Consider the following 17,066-nt stretch of genomic DNA (forward strand, 5'->3'; position numbering starts at 1 on the left):
ATGTGACTGATACAGCCAAGCAGAGTCTTCCTATGTGCAAGAGTCTGTGTTTAATAGTATTACATGCCCTTCTCAACATCTGTTTATCCCATGTATCCCATCACCCCAACCTCTGATTTATTTCCTTCCTTGTTCTTATTGCCATCACTCCTCCTGGATGACATCTGTCTGCCTCTTTGGGTGTGGGTGGCTCATGCCATGGTGCCTCACAGCTGCCCTGACTGGGGTTTGGGGGCAGAGAAGCCAGATTCCTCCTCAGCTGCAGTAGGGTTGGCAAGGGGAGGGAGGGAATGGCTCAAGGTGGGTGTGTGGGTGAAGTGTCTCTGTGCCTGTCCTGGTGTGCTCTGCGTGCAGGAAAAGTCAGTGTGATATTGAACGTGCTGGTCTTTGATATCTCTGTGGCTCCTATAAAAACCTCTGCAAATTGAATTTGTGGCACAGCTCCTTATCTCCTGAAAGGAAGATGTAACAGCATCATCTTGTGTTTTAGCCAGACATTTTCCCTCAACACTTCCCCATTTCTACACTGAGGGAAAAACAAATGTTGAGTCTTTTTTTTTTTTTTCTCCTGTTTGGAACCTTAAGAGCCCTTCACACAAAGCAGCTCAAGTGCAGAAGAATTAATTGGGGAAATTAGGTTGTGCTGTATTCCTGGCATTTCCTCAGAAACGGTAATTGCCCTAATTCTCCACCCTGTCAAGACCTGCATCTGCACCCTGTTTTCTCCCTCGCCTTTTTCTCACTGTCTACCTGTTGTTCTCCTGCTTGAGTTGCTGTTTTCATGCTGTTGCCATTTATTTCATTCCAGTAATGAGAGGGATGTGGCAGGTGAAGAGCTCTCACAATCTGGTGACATCTTCTTTGAAGCACAGGCACAAAAGAGCGGTTTGTTTTGGGGAGATTAAAAACTCCCTGTTCTGGTACTTGACCTCCACGCTCACCTCTTCTCCTGCTTGGGGTGTGTTGCTGCTGCCATGGCAAGTCATTTGGCTCAGAATTTTTGTTTAATACAGCCTCAATATTCACCTAAACACTGACCTCCAGCTAAATCCCTGTGTTCTCCCCAGACCCTCACATACCTACTGAGAACTTATCAAACTTAGGATCTTTCAATCAAAGCTCAGCCCCATTTCCCAGGCATTTGAATTGAGGCTTTGGATTTCTCCCAAACATCAGGCTGAGATCCAGAGGGCTGGGAGTTCAAAGCCTTTCATTTTAGCTTCCTGATGGTTTTTAACCTTCCATTTGCAGAGGTCAAAGATGTAGCCAAACAGGGAGGAATTGTTTGTTGTTCAGTATTTCCCGACCTAAAACACCTGAGGATGTCTATTACAAGTTTGGATTCAACTGAGATGATTCTTCCAGTTCATGTCCATGCTGACTGGACTTTGGCAACTCTTAAAAGCTGTCCAGGCTGATCTCTGCTTTCCTGGGATCTGGGGAGAGTCCTGGGAGTAACCAGTCAAATGCTGGAGCCACCCCTGGGGTAGTGACACCATGCTCAGAAGTTAAATCAGTTCAGTTCAGAAAGCTGGGGCTGTTTCTCAATGCAGCCAAACTACCCAAGCCTGTCACCTCTGCTGTAAAAACTTGAAATAGCAAATTTCCTGCAGGGAAGTTCAGGAACCCTTTCCTTCAAAGCAATTCCCTTTGCATAAAACTTTACTATGGAGGGCAGGACTCTTTTCTATTTTGAGTGTGCCCTGGCTGCAGCCAACAGATCCAGAGAGACAAGAGAAGCTACTTGTGATCCCCATCCATCCTTGACTAGTTTTTCCCTTCCCCCTGACTGTGAAACTGTTTTTCTTTTCCCTGTTTTAATTTGTTTTGTCCAAGTGTGGTTCCCAACACCTGCTGGAGGCTGCCTGCATGCAGTGTGCTCTCTCCCTTCTCCTGTCCCCACTTGGAACATCCCATTAGCCTGAAAGCTGTGACAGACAGGGAAAAGAGCTCAATGCTTCCTTTTAAGCAAGATAGACTCTCCCTTGGTGGAGATCCATCCACAACATGTTTCACTGTGGTGTCACCAGAAACAAGGAAGGATTTTGTACACAGTAGGTCAGAGACTCTGATGGTTCTGGGTTTTGTCAAGGTGGGTACAAATTTAAACTGTATTTAAATTTAAGCTGAGTTAAACTGCAGCTAGAGCAGAAGAAGGTAAAGAACCTTATGCCAGCATATTATCCCAGCTCCATGATTCCAGCACAGGTGGACCAGAAAAAGTGTGGCTCATGAACTGTTCATGCTTTGGGAAGAGCACTGCCACTTACAGTCCAGCAAGATTGGAGAGTGCAAACGTAAAACCCTCCCCTCTCATCTTGTCTAGGTTGTTAAACCCATTTCCTTACTGCAGTCCAGCTGGCCACTGGCCTCCTTCTGCCTTCCCACCTGCAGGACCATGATCTCATCTCTCCTTTACCAGGGGTGCAGCCAAGAGATCTTTTGTGTGGTGACACACTGATCTGGAAAGGTGGGGAGCATTCCCAAACCTTGCTGTGATCAGCAAAGAAACTGGAGGCAGACAAGTTATAAGCCAGTTTAGTGAGATCATGGATAAGTTATGCTTTGCTTCATGACAAACTGAAGGCCTCCCTGAAAAAATTAAAATGCAAGTATCTTCATCAACATCCCTAATTAAGATGCTTGTATGGAAGGAAACCACTGCTTTTCTTTTTTCCTGCTGATTCCTGCACAGTCAGAGTTTCTCCAGGCTTTCCCCTCCTGATTCCCCCCAGGTTCATAGTCCTGCCTCTCCCAGCCCCAGCGAGCTCCTTCTCCCCCCAAGCTGGATGGAGAAAGGCCCTATTTGCAAGCAGCTTTAATACCCAGGCTGTTTAGGGCTCTGCTGTCAAAGAGAGCGTGTTCAATGTACAATCAAGGGGCAACGATGCACAAAATTGCACACACACACGGAATGGGAATCTTTTCTCAGTGCGTGTTGAGCTTTGAACGCTTAAGTGATTCCACCTCTCTCTTCCCCATCCAATTATGTGGGCGACACATGATAAGATTGCCAAAGGCATTAGTGAGGGAAATCTTTATACTGCCTAATCAATAGTGTTCTGCTCAGCAGAAGGCATCTCCCCACTCTGGCCTCAGCCTTGCTCCTGTTTGCCTTCTGAAAACACCTGAAGTTCACCTCCTCTCTTTTTGAGAGCAAGAGTTAAAGCAGCAATGTATCTGTTGAGAATGGTTGTTGCTAAAGAGTTTCTTTCTTGCTTTAAAAATACCCAACAAAACAAAACAAAAAACCAAACAAATATATATAGGGAACCCTGCCAAACTCACATATCAAGGTTTTTGGAAATGTTTGCTGTGTAAGCCAGAGGGACCTTCTGCCCCTTTCTGTTGTATGGTCCTTACAGGAATGGCCAAAAACCTTATAAGCCAAGGAGCTGGATGATAATTTTTCTGAGCATCACTGAGGCAAGACGCCAGATTTTATGGGCCACTAGACAGATCCAATATAGCAAATCCTCTGTTCCACTGTGGATTCTGAGACCAAATTATCAATTAATGTGAAGCATTAAAAAATCCAAATCCCTTTTAGTTCCCTGCAGTCATTAGTGACAAGATACAATATCTATAGCTCAAATGCTTTGCCAGCATCCCCCAGCAGCAAGGCAGAAACTTCACTCCTATTTTTTCCAACATATATAAAAAAACCATATGAGATCAGTGGTTTTTACACTCAAATTCGGCTGTCTCTACATATTTACTTAGATGGAGAAATAAATCAGGTTTGGGTTACTCTCCAGGTTAGTTATTTGTTATTGGAATAAATGCATGGTAATAGATCTGACAGAGGGAGATGTTTCCCTTTCAGCTCTGTGTTTGAGGTAGAATTTGCTTTGTTCTGCACTATATTATATTGATGTTTTTCCCCCACTGCTGGATGACTTCATTTGCTCTACTTCTTTCCAACATCCGTGCCTCTGCCACAGCTGGCTTTAGGATGCAGTTTTATGCACAGACTTCTCTTTTGTTTTCCCTCAACTGTAGCACAGAGGCAATTTAAACAACCATCATGAAACAATTTTCTAAGCCTTTCCTCTCCCCCATTCCTGCCTCAACTTTTTGGGAAGGGAGGTGAGTCAGTCATCCAATGGGCAATTCCCCAAGCAGAATGAGCTGTCAGCTACATTCAGCAGCTCAGTTTCCACTGCTGATGCAAGGTGGGCAGGTGCCCAGGGCAATGACCAGCTGGACACACCCTGAGGCCATATTTTGGGTATTCCCCAGGCAGTTCTCAGCCTGAGTTCCTCAGTAGCACAGCCAGAAGTGTACTCCCAAACCACTGTGCTCACCAACTACCTTTCCATCTTGGAATTTTGTCCTCGTGGGAACACAAACACCTCACTGGAAAGTCAGCAGACTTTATGCCTCTCATTCACTTTTAATGTGCTCACTGAGATCCCTACCCCTTTTCCTCTCTCCTATTCTCCAAATCTTTCCTACTTTGCTGCGGAGGAAAATGTAGTGCTGTATTTCCTGCCCCAGAATTTTGCTTCCCCTGTCCCTTTCTAAACTTCAGTTTTCTCATTGCTGGCAGGTTTGTGGGTGATTTGGAGCTGTGGGAACAGCTATTTTCCTCCCCAACCTGTGACAGCACTGATGGGACAAAGACTTTTGGGCCAGTGTAGGGTGATGTGTGAGGTGCTTCACTGGGACATTTGGCCAACAGTACCCTTAACTCTGTCTGGCCTGAGCTTGTTCAGTGAAGATATCAGGCCTGGGCCTTATTCTGCTGGCAGAGGCAGATGAGTCCCTGCACCATGCTCAGGAGGGCTGGCAATGGGCAGGAAGCAGGATGCTGAAGTACCAGACACAGAGCAAGCGCTCAAGCATCCTAAAATTTCTCTTGTCTGCCGAAGAATTCTGGGTCCCTCAAGGGATGGCATTCTGTGTGACCATTCTATGTGGCCTCACAGCCCAAGGAGAAGTTTCAGGAGGCTGAGTGCCCCTTGACTCTTGCCCAGCTCACCCTCCCCGTGCACTGGTGCAGGTGTGGGGTGCGAGGTGGTGGCCACAGGGGCCAGAGGGTCTCACCTGCGCCACAGCAAAGGCTGAGTCCTGTTGGGATGTTGCAGCCAGCAAAAGACTTTTGGTTCAGTTAAAGACACACCCTTTCCCTTCTTGTCCCCTTGCTTCATGCCCATCCCTCCCTCCCTCTCTCACCCTTCCCTTCTCTTTTGTTTGTCTCCCTCCCTTGTTCTCACCCATTGACTGTCAGGAAGGGCCGCGTCTGAAGGGCCAGCTCAGCGCAGCGTGGCAGCGACAGAGACTGGCACCGTCGGCAGCTGCAACAGTGAGTGCATCCCAAACCCTGCAGGTGGGGGACTGGTGCTGCTGGGGCATGAAACCACTCCTGGGGCTGAGTGGCTTTGGGAGCAGCTCGGGTCCCGTGCGTTTGGCAGCCAAGGGGCTCCTGTCTCTGATGGGAACTGCACGCGTGTCTGCTGCAGCCGCCCTCTGGATGGGGAGATAATATGGGATGGATGCAGGAGTCCTCAGTGCCACCTTCCTCTGGGGGTGTCCAGGCTGTGTCTGCACTAGTGGACAGTGTGGGCTGGCCTCTGATGGCAACAAGTACAGACAGCATGGTTTGTCTCTGTGCAGCTAAAGTACCCCGTGCCTCCAAGCAGGGTGGCATTTGCACTGCTCACTGGGGCTCACCCTGACCTGCACCGTCCTCTGAACAGCTGCTTGGACGGACAAACTGGCATGGGCCAGATCATTTGGGTGGTTGCATTGTCACATGGCAGCCCTGACAGCTTTTGTGTGCTGGTCTGGACACACTCTGGGTGTCTGAGAGGGCGTCTGCAGCTGTGATTGAGTGGATGTCACCCCACACTTCCCACTGCTGCTCCCATCCTTTGGCCAGAGGAGGGGCAGCGAGGGGTTGCTGTGAGTTTGAAGCTGTGACAGAGCAAAGGTGCTTGGTTCTGCCAAGGGTGTGGCTGGTGGGAGCCACGTGAGCTGTGTGTACCTGCTGAGGGTTGGTGGCACCTCTGCTCACCCTGCCCTCCTCCCACAGAGCAAGGCCAGCATCCCGTGGTGCTCTCTCCAGGATCCTCAGCTCAGGGTCCCCTCCAGAAAGCTGCAGGGCTGCTGAGGCTGAGCTGGAGCAAACATCCAGCTTGGTTGTCCTGTGGGATTTTTCTGCTGGCACACAAGGAAATGCTGTTGGTCCAGAAAGTTAGGGAGTCTTTGCTTGAGCCTGGTTTGGAAGTGCATGGACCTAATCCACCCTAAGACACTTGAAAGAGCAGTTATGACCCCTCATAGTTTAAGGCAGGAAAGTGATGGCTTCCACACTTTATTTCCCAATAACTTCCCTGTGGCAGCAGTCCCAGAGGTGGGCATAAATATTTGGAAAGTAGGCATGTCTGGGATAAATCACCTGGGTCCAGTTACCCCAACCTCCCTGTGGCACTGTGAGGGGAGCTGTTTGCTCCTGGCCAGGCGATGCAGGACGGGTTTCAGGACCCCTCCTCCTCCTCCAGAGAACGCCCACAATAGCTGGGTGGATCTTGTAAATCCTTCCTGGAGTGTGTGGTAGAGCAAGGCTCTGGCACTTCCTGACTGTTGCCAGAACCAAATGGGAGTGTGAGTTTAGATATTGCTGATTTTGCAGAGGATATGTCAGCAGATAAGAAGATTTGCCACTGAAAGGTGATTTTGTTACGCTTATGCCTTTCTGAGCCAAAATTGAATTGTGGGGTGTGGATGGGAATTTAGTTCTAAGCACTGATGTAATTTTGTATCCTTGGCCCTGAAGGCAGTATTAAAAAAATTATTTTCCCCTGTGCCCTGACACTATTTTGTTGCCTTTGAATCATGTCCTTATGACAGAACAGATACTGGGGTTGACCTTTGCAATGTGACATAATAATATGTGACTTCTTTATAGCTCTTTTCATTCAAAATGCTTGGCACACTATGAATCTGATCTTGCAACCACTTGCCACTGAGCCTAACACTCATTGCTCCAAGCAATCCCTGGGGAAGCCAGAGGAGCACAGAATTGCTACACCTGGTATTACTTGCAGGATCAGGCCCTGGAGAAATGTAGCACATCTGTGAATAACCACATTTTGGAGAGAGAAAGCCTTACCCTCTCATTTATCATTTTTATTCACTATCAGAATGCCATGCCCAGCACTTACATGACAGCCTCCCCTTGGCTACAGTGTCATGGCAGGTGATGCTGGGGCAGTATTCATAGCTATTATCTACCACCCTCTTGGTTTGTTTTATTATTTTTTTTCCCAGCTCTAAAAGCCTGGTAATTAATGAGCTCCTTTAGCTTATCCTGCACCATTTGATCCTAGAGAAATCACAGCATTTTATCTTATTAGCAAGTAGGAATTAAAGAATTAGGACTACTAGGGGGAAAAGAGAACATTATCATTTTCCCTGGGCATCACTTCTGAAAAAACCTTGCCCTGTGCGTTCAAAAACCCCAAGCTCAGCCCCCAGGGCTTGACAAAGAATGGGAATCTCAGATCAGTGAATGCTTGGGCTGAAAACTGCTTTGTGCTCTGCCCTGCCTGTTTTGAAAGTGAGGGCAGAGCCAGGTGCAGGGAGAAGAGTCCAGCAGTGAGATCCCAGACCTGCATTGTGCTGCAGGTCCCTTTCCTGCTCCTGATGTCCTCTGCCACCATAGGGAATTCCATTAGTTCTCCTGTGCCTCAGTTTGCCATTGTTAAAGAGTGATCCCTGTTCGTGCTCACCAAGGAGATTCACAAGAAAATAAGATTGCAAGGATACAGTCATTACAGGTTGGGAAAAGGGTAAGTACCTTAGGAATATGTAGGGAGTCTGTGAGCTGAGGCATTTGAGGGATTGGTTCACAGAGAGTGAATTTTGGGAGTCCTCAGTGGCTGGAAAATGCAAAGAAGGAAGCAGGTGGGATCCTTGCACCCACCTCTGCTTGGTTTGCTCTAGATCAGTAGACCCAGGAAAGATAATGCTCCATCCTGTTGTTGATGAAACTGGTTAGATCTGGGGATGAGGACCCACTAACCATCACCAGGTACCTACACACTGCACCACTGTTTGCCATCAGCAGAGCTCTGCATCCCCACCACACCCTTACAAACTCCTTTGAAAAATTACTTCATTTGGAGTAAAGAGATCTGGAAAGGATTCCCTGGATCATCAAATCCAATCCCCTGTTGCATCAATCACATCAGATTTATCTTTTTCATAATCAAGCACCACTATTAAATGTGCTCCTAAGGGGAAGAAGACAGTCCCAGAATCCCATTGCTTTACATCGTAGCTGCCCCTGATTTCCAGTCTATGCTTAGTCATGGCCCATTTGTTAAACAGCAGATACCTGGCGTGGAAGCAAGAAATTTAACACAGTTTTATTAAAATAACCACCCAGAAATCCTCACCACAAAAAAATGCTGAGGTTGCAGAAGAGAACGTGCAAGGTCAGGTAATGATAACTGGGAGGCCTGAGCTCACTCTTGCCTCTGCCTCGTAGAACAGACTCCACATCATCTCCTGAGTGATCCAGGTGAGGAACAAGGCAAAAGTACTCACAGCACAAAGGAACCTTTTTGCTATTCTTCACCATCATATTCATTGTGTAACCCTCAGTCTCTCTTGCCAGGTATAACTAATGCTGAGCTAAACATTTGGCTATTTTTTTCCTTTTGCTGACAGGCTTTTCCCTGCCATTTATAGCTTCACTGTGCAAGCCATTACCTGCACAGCATTTTTGAGAAGTCAGTGAGTTCACAGAATCATGGGATTGTTTGGATTGAAAGGGACATTCAAGACATCTAATCCCTCTCCCCTGCCATGGGCAGGGACACGTTCTACTGGACCAGGTTGCTCAAAGCCTCATCCAGCCTGGTCTTGAGCACTTCCAAGGGTGGAGTTTCATTGTCATGTTTTGCAGATTAGGAAAGGAATTCCACAGTTATCAGCCATACCAACCTGTGGTGCTTCAAGGGCAACTTTCCCCCTCCAAAATGCCCCTGCTTTGTCCAGTGCTGTATGATTGACTCCAAACCATGCAGGTGCTGCCCAGGCAGAGGAAGGTGCCTGGTGCAGCAGCCTGCAGTGCACATTGCACGCCATGAAAATGATGGGATGCTCTAAACCCATGATTTGTCAGGTTAGTTCATCTTAATACACAATGGATAATCATACAGTGAATGGACAGAGGGGAGAAATTGGTGAGCACAGGTTGAAGTGTAAAAACTCAGTGTAACCCATCAGCTGCGATGACCCAGCCCAGCTGTGACCTGGTGGCACATGAGGAGGTGCTTAGCTCAGGCCACTGCTGCACAGAATGGCCAGAGTGACTAAGGAGGAGGGCTCCTTTGCCAAAACCAGGTTTGGAACTAGGACACTGCAATCCCATGTTTGCTTATTTAACTTGGCAGGTATTCAAGGGAAACAGGCACAGAGGGGAGGTATCAGAGCTGATCTCGGTACCCACGTGTGGGATTTTAAGTTTCTATTTCAGTGCTCATGCTTGAAAAGAAATGCAAGCAGACCCTCTCACCCTCCTTTATCTTTTTTTTTAAACACTATTTAAATGTCATAATCATCATATAGTGCCCACCTTAATGTGCTAAACTAATTAAAATATTTTATTAGTCTATAATCTGAAAATCATTACTGCGCTTATCATAAAAAACTGCAAGTCTTCAGAGGGAATGATGTCAGTGGGTCTGAACTGAATGCAAATACATTTTGTTGCCATGAAGGTAGCAGGGTCAGACAGACAGCCCCCAGCCCCAGGGCAGCAGGCTGTGAGCAGGGGAGGGAATGAAATGCATCTCACAGTGGGGAGGGAGAAAACGGATCTCGTGGCTGATTTTCCTGGAGTTTTTCAGGGTGAATGCCTGGGCCTGGCTGGTTGGGATGGTTTCAGAGGAAAGCACTGGTGCTGTTCCCACCCCATTCCCTTGCAGAGAGGGTAAGGAAGCGCCCCAGACAGCTCATCCCAGCATAGCTGAGCTGCTCAGAACCTCTGCCTCCATCCAGCTTCCACTGACAGCACAGGTGCCTGTTCCACTCGGGCATCCACACGTCCCTGGTGCAGATGATTCTGGATGTGTCTCTCCAAATAACTGCTGCCTGACAGGCAGGACACAGCTGCATCCAGCCCCAAGAAAGCAGCCTCTTCCCACTGCCTCTGGCAGCTGGCTCCCAGGGAGGCCAGGTGACAAGGTAGTCCCTGCTTTGGCCAGGTGACACTGGACACTCTCAGAGCAGTGGCTCCTGAGTGCCTTGTCCTGCAGAGTGGGCTTCTGCTGGTTATTCCTCACTGCCCTGGGCGAGTGTCAGATGGTTCAAAGATTAATTACCATTTAACTGGCTGTATTTCCATCTCTGCAGAAGGCTGCAGTGGAAAAGACAGGAGTGCTGGGATCATTTACCCTGGTATTACACAGCAGATTACCCTGTACTTACGAGGTCACCAGTTACTGTGTAATTAGACCTCCAACGCAGGGAAGTCTGTGATAGGCTTCCACACCACTCTTCCTCCTGGTGCCAGAGAAGCAGAGGGATGGCAGCAAAGTGCAGGCTGAAGCCTCATTAGGTGCATTTAAAGCTGTTAAATAGTTTAAAATTCAAGCTGGAGGAGGTGCAGTGAGAGGGTAGCAAGGCCACCTGTACATGTCAGAGAAAGGGAGAAATAAAACTCCAGAGTAGTTTGTCTAGGAAATGCAGGAAAGCCAAAACAGAAAGGAGGGCTGTGAGGGAGATCAGTGTGCCAGGCAACTGGAAGGCAAAGGGCTCTTCACATGTCACCAGGGACAGCTTTGCCAGTGAGAAGGACTCTGCTGAGCCTGAGACCCTGTCCATGTCCCTGACCACGCCGTGGGATGGTGTCCATGGAGCCACGGAGGATGCTGCAGTGGATCAGGACAATGTCCCTTGCTCCAGATTGCTCTCCTCCATTTCTTACCTGCACCCAAATCAAACACCTACTCACAGAGCATTTGGAAGGATGACAAATGCCTTTGATCATCAAGCACAAATTCCAGTGGCAGCTCATTGCATCTCTTGAGTGGCTAATAAAGCAGCAAGCCCACTCTGATCAATACACAGCAAGTAGTGCTGTAGAGTGAGATTGTGCCTGCCCCAGGCCACATTGCATTCTGTCTTTTTAAACCATGTCCTCTTCAGGCCAAGCACAGTCTCTTTTCAGTGGCAGCTCCCTAGAATTTCTGGCTTTCAGTGAGACAGTGAAACAAATGCTGTTCTGAAGCCCTTCCATGTAAAGAACCCAAGTTAAAGAGCAAAGTGTATGTCTCTACAACAATGATTATTTAAATACTCTTTTATTACATAGTCACATGTCCCCAATTCATCCTCACAAAGAGCATCCATACAGTCAACAGCTTCTGAAGAGGTGAGGGAGAAACAAAGACAGCATGAAGCCATTGATTACCAAGGATAGAAAGGGCTGTATGTAAATAATTTGTCTGAAGGATGACCAGAGTGGGGAGATGTGCTACCTGATTGCAAATATTTACAAAGCTGGGAGCTTGAAGGTTAGAAATGTTGAGAGAAGTGTATAGAAGCTAGCACAGGGATAATGTGGTGAGGATGAGTGGGGAAAATCAGCGTGGCAAGCAGGAAATTTCCGTCGTGTAGGCAAGATTTGTTCGTGATTTCCTGAGGGAGGCTGTGGGTTGTTCACTGGGTTATATGGATTGGCACCCATCAATACCTTAGCAAATCCTTTAGGGCCTGCTCTCACAAAGGAAAGGGAGAAGAATGAAATTTAATGGGGTTTTTTTTCAGCTCTACTCTCCCCCTGTAAAGCCTTTTCCTAGGCAGGTGTGTGTCATTGTGGGGGCACGGAGCACACACACCCCTAACGCTCCTGGACTAGAGGGGATTTTCCAGAGGAGGGAAAGCAGCCACGGCTTTAAACCCAGCATCTGTAGTCACGTTTATCCTTGAAGTAAATGCTCCAGCAGTGACATAATTGAGGGCTGTCCTGTCTGCTCAGCATATGCCTGCAGGGGTCATCCATCCTTTCTGACACTGCAGAACATTAGCGGTTTTTTAGACTCACTTTCTCCTTCCGTCCTTCCGCTTGTGGCTAACCCTAATGGAGAGCTGGTGGCTAGAGACTCTTCTAGGAGAGCTGGCCTCTTTGGAGAGCTGGCTGTCTTGGAGCAGTCCTATATTAGGGCAACACCAGGCAGATGTGTCCTACTGGGTGCAGGGTTTGTGCAATGGCCCCAGAGGGGCTGGTTGGGGTGGAGGGTCTGGCTGGCTGCAGGAAGGGGAGCAGAAGGCAACTGGTGATATCTGTGATGGCCACTTAGTGCTCGAGGGTTCTAATGGCATCTGGGAGCCAGGTTCCTGTGTTTGTGGGTTTGCTTATTTATTTATGCTCCTGGCTAAATAAAGTAGGGAGGAAGAATTTTAACACGGTGGTTGAAATGCATGGGACTGCAGCAGCTCTGTCCTACTCAAGGGCATCCAGACAACTTGGTAGAGAATGGAGGGAACTTCAATGTACAAAAAGTCTTAGCTGGAAAAATAGAGAAGAGAATGCAAAGCTTGATTCCTTCGAATTTTTAACATTTAGCTTTTTTCCAGCAGAATCCTGCAGCCCAACCCCAGCCTCACCATCTGCACATCACATTTTATTTATTCCCCTTCCTGGTGCCACTGCTGCTCCCCCATGACAGCAGTGCTGAGGTGTTGTCACTGTCCTCTCCCGTGCCTGTCCCTTTTGGGCTGTTGTCACCATCTGCAGCCTCTCCCCTGCTTGCCACACCAGTTTTGGGCAGGGATGCTTGAGGCAGGCAGAGAAAGGAGATGTCCATGGCAACTTCCCCTAGTTTAGGTCTCAGGAAGTTTAGCCAAGAGCATCCCTATCCCCAGTGTGTCTCTGGAGTGCTCTGACTGATGGAGGGTGGGGAGTGCAGGCTGGGGTTTGCCCTGCTGTGAAATGCAGCGTTTCATTCAGCAGTGCCAGAGCTGGCACAGCTTTCCCACCGGCACTGATGGGTTTAATCACATCATTAGTAGGTGTGACACTGCAGCCTCCGATGATGAGCTCTTTATTCTAACACAGCTTTCAGCCTGTTTATCTGAGATGCCATCTGTGCCTGCACTGCCTTCATTAGGAGAGAAAGCCTATGTATCTTCTGACATTGGTCTGTATTTCTGTGATGTTTCCCTGCTGAGAAACCACTGTTCAACTAGAGGGTGAGAACCCACACCTGAGGGAAAGCAATTATACCCAAAATGCCTAAACGGGCCAAATAGACCATTAGGAAGTGCACTGTTGAGGAATCCTCAACTGGTACACAAAACTGGCCACAAAAAAAGATCCAGCTATTTTATTTCTGAAAGATTTTCATCTTGGTAAAGCAGTTATGCCCCATGCTTAATCTAAAGTGCTGTAAGTTTTCAGGCAAGCAAAGAACAGTTTTTAATTTTTAAAATACTTTCTATTTTTGTACCTCCATACCATGCTTGTACATAGATGTTTCTGGGTTGCTTGTCCAGGTTTTAGATACAAAGTCATTAAGATTTGTGGGTGCAGATCTAGCCTTCCCCGTTAAATACTCCGTGGTATACGTTGTATATATATTATTAATTGTACACTATGTATGCAGCTATGTATTTTTGCAGCTGTCCATTGATCAACAAAGTGGCAGCATGGTGTGCTCATGGTGTTCTACTGCTCTTGACAAGATTCACAAAACACAAACCAGGCTGGAGCTGCCACATCACAGACTTAGCTACACGTAAAAAAAGGGAATGCTTCCATAGAGAGGTGGCATGCCCTGGCTTGTATCAGTTTTCTGTCTGCATGCTGCCAGGCCGATGCTCAGCGAATCTGACATTAACAAGAAATAGATTTCCAAACAATCTCGCCTAATGAATTTTGAATATTATCATGATTAATGCTAAGGCAGTTGAACTGATTATCCAGTACCCAGAAGTAATGGAGCCTTATCTGCATCTTGTGTAGTCCTCAGTCAGGAATGGCTTTGGCTGCAGACAAAGATGAGTTATTGGTTACCCAGAGGGGAGGCACTGGCAGGACAGAGATGGAAGGGAGATGATGAGATACCCATCTGAAAGCATTTCAGCATGGAGTGATCACACATGCAGGTTCTTTATTGCTGCTATTTCCTAAGCTACATTTCTCAGGCCATTTTCAGACTTGGCTTTTATACCACCAGGTTGAGATTTATTGGGCAAATATTTTTCCTCCTTCCCAAATCCAGAAACTGCGTTGATTTTCATTCTCTGCATTGCCAAAAGAACGGAATCCTGATGGATGTGTTCCTTGCATCATGATGGTTTAACTTGACTTCTATCCAATTAGCTTTCGAGCTATTAAACACCTTTTGTAGCATTACCAGGGAAATGATAATGCAGATCATTCCTGGACAGCTTCTGTTGGCACAAGCAGTCTTTGCAGGCTCCAGATCCCCCTTAAAGCTGGACCCAGCAGAGAGCTGCATTGTCTCAGCAGGCCTGTCCTGTTCTGTGTGTTCTGATGAGTCTCCAGCCTTGTGGAGACAACTGGTAAATCTGTGAGGTGCCTGACAAACTATCTGGAGGCTGTAGTTTGAATAGATTTGGTGGCATTCCCAGCCCCAGGTGCTATCTGGGCAGTGACCATAAGAAAGGTCGCTTTTGACTGGCTGTGATGTGTGCCCATCATTTTGTGTCTGTGATGCAGAGGACTTCAGAGGCCACCACTGGCACACACAGGTTCACAGCTGCCCCATCCCCACCCACAGCTGAGCAGGGAACTCCAGGATCTCCCGGGGAGCTGACCAGAGAATCCTCCCCCAGCACTTCCCAGTGTGGGGCTGTGTCATTCTAGGCCACCAGAAGCTCTCAGTAGGTGGCCCAGAGAATCAGTTTGGTCACCTCTCCTCCACCTGGGAAGGCTCTGGCAGCAACCTTTATGAGAAGGGCTCAGGACCTGCTAGGAGCTGGTGGTGCCCTTGCTGACCTCTTTACTGCAGGTTTTACAAACTGCAGCTCCTCTGCTCCCAGAGCTCCCCGGCTGAATAAGGCAAGGGTGGGGTTTCTCACAGTTCATATCCTGGTGTTGGAGATCGTGGCTTCTGGGGCTCTTACTCAGATGAACTTGGAACTGGCCATTCCTCTGCAGGCTGATTGTGCAGGTGTTTCCATGCAGTGTGTGCAGCTGCTTTGAGTTTTGGGAAGAAAAGGTGAAGAGTGAGTTGTAGTAAGGTGCACACCAAGCAGATTATTGGCAAACATAATTAAAAATATATGTGCAATTTCTCCTCTGTTTCCCTTGTCTTAACCATCTTCTGCATTACCTCTGGCATTTTTAGACAGTAGATAACATAGCTGAGAGGACTCTTGGGCACAGGCAGCTCTTAGAGCAGCAGTGATTTATCTCAGACCATTTTGAGGTAGAAGAATTTACCTCTAGCTGCAGCCACCCCTCCATGTCTGCCCTCCCTCATTTGCATAAGTAATTGGCAGCTTGTTAATGGCTCATTAGGAATGCTGAAAACCGTGGGATTAAAATACACTCAGTGGAGCAGAGATGAGGGGTAGGGGGGGAAAGGTTGCTGTCCCTGCTTGCAAATTACACTGCTTGATTCAACGTGATTCAGAATTACAGGTCATAAAGCAACTAGATTGTTAAATGAAGTAAGGAAAAACAATGTCAATGGCAGGTTTTATTTTTAGACTCATGTTTAAACACAGTATGTGCATCTAGGGGGAACAAACAGTCCCTTGCCAAACAGTCCTACTGACAGCAGGAAGCTCTCACCCCTTTCCCAGTTTCACATTAACCCTGCCTGGTCAGTGTTTCCTGCTCCTGAACAAGTCCATCTGGCTCCTTACATCACTTCGTGGCAGGGACATTTGGTTCCTTTTCCCATGTTCTCTCTGGGTAAATCCAACCTTCTCACCCCTAGCAGCAGGCAACCAGCATGTTCCTTTCCTTGGGCACGACTGGGACAGCCAGCACAGCTCCATGCAAGTGAGAGGAACAGCTCCAGGTTGCTTTGTGCATTCTGTACATCTCAAAAATCCCTAGAAAACTGCTGTGAGATGTCTTTGGTTGCTGGCAGGCAGGGAGGCAGGCAGGCAGCCTTTTGCTGTGGTGCTGCCGCAGCCTGCAGTGCAGGAGGTGGTTGGTGCAGCCAGTGAGAGCTGTGAGAGGATCACATCTGCTGTTCCCAGAGAGTGGAGCGTGCTGAGGACACAGCCAAGTCAGTTGAGAAGTTTGATGGAAGCTTTGTGTTGTCTGCTGACTGTTTAATCTCCCTTTCAGCACGGGCTGTGACAGCAGTGACTGCAGAGACCAAGGGGTGAAGGCAAGGACAGGGCTATGATGGCTTTTGAGTCACTTAGAGGAGGCTCAGCCCATGGGCTGGTGCAGCCACAGCACACCATGCCTTTCCATTAGGAGAGCACCTTGGGGATTTTTGGAGGCCGAGGTAATTCTGGCAATGGTGAAGTCTCAGATACAGCTAGGACCTTTCTTCCTGGATAAGCTGAAAGGAAATTACAGATAAAACACTTGGGAATCACATCCAGCCATAATTTGCAGTTAAATTCTGCAACCTCTGATCTAAACTTGGGTACTTAAAAGCCTACTAAGGTGACAGTTGAAACCATGAAGTGGGGACAGCTAAGGTTCAGCAAAGCTCAGCTCTGTCTGGCATGTCAGAGTTAATCCCTCTGCTTTGTAAAAGGTGCCCAGGAATCTGTCAGGACTCACAGAGGCAAAAATCTGGAACATCTGAAAAATTTCTCTATGCAGCTGGTTCCAGGCTGAAGGCAAGGAAGGAGTGTATTCTCCTGGATCCCCAGCCAGCAGCATGTGCTGCTCTTTGCATCACCCTGAAAAGTCATCTCCTTGTGCCCCAACCTGAACTGACAAACATTGACTCACAAAGGCGCAATCTACAGCAGTTTTGTTTGTTGTTCTCCAAGAGCTCAACTTGGCCAAACAGAGCAGCTTTTCCTCCTTCTTGCTTTCATTACTTTTTTTTTTTTTGCCCTTACATCCTCTCAGATGACCCTGAGAGCCACCTGTGGCTCTTATT

General features: G+C 47.7%; 1 protein-coding gene across 3 annotated transcripts in view; it reads left to right on the forward strand.

Annotated features, from left to right (window-relative positions):
* Positions 1-17,066, forward strand: part of NTRK3 (neurotrophic receptor tyrosine kinase 3) — a gene marked incomplete at both ends in the record, with an annotated part of 200,202 nt that overhangs the window by 174,584 nt on the left and 8,552 nt on the right. Inside the window, one exon of one of the 3 annotated variants that reach the window (XM_084213964.1) lies at positions 5,234-5,308. The exons of the other annotated variants lie outside the window; for them this stretch is intronic. Coding sequence (XP_084070090.1) covers positions 5,234-5,308 — 75 coding nt within the window. The remainder of the gene's footprint in view (positions 1-5,233; positions 5,309-17,066) is intronic. 3 annotated transcript variants of the gene reach the window in all.

Source organism: Fringilla coelebs (genome assembly GCF_963513975.1).
Source record: "Fringilla coelebs genome assembly, chromosome: 12".
In the NCBI taxonomy this organism is placed as follows: Eukaryota; Metazoa; Chordata; class Aves; order Passeriformes; family Fringillidae; genus Fringilla; species Fringilla coelebs.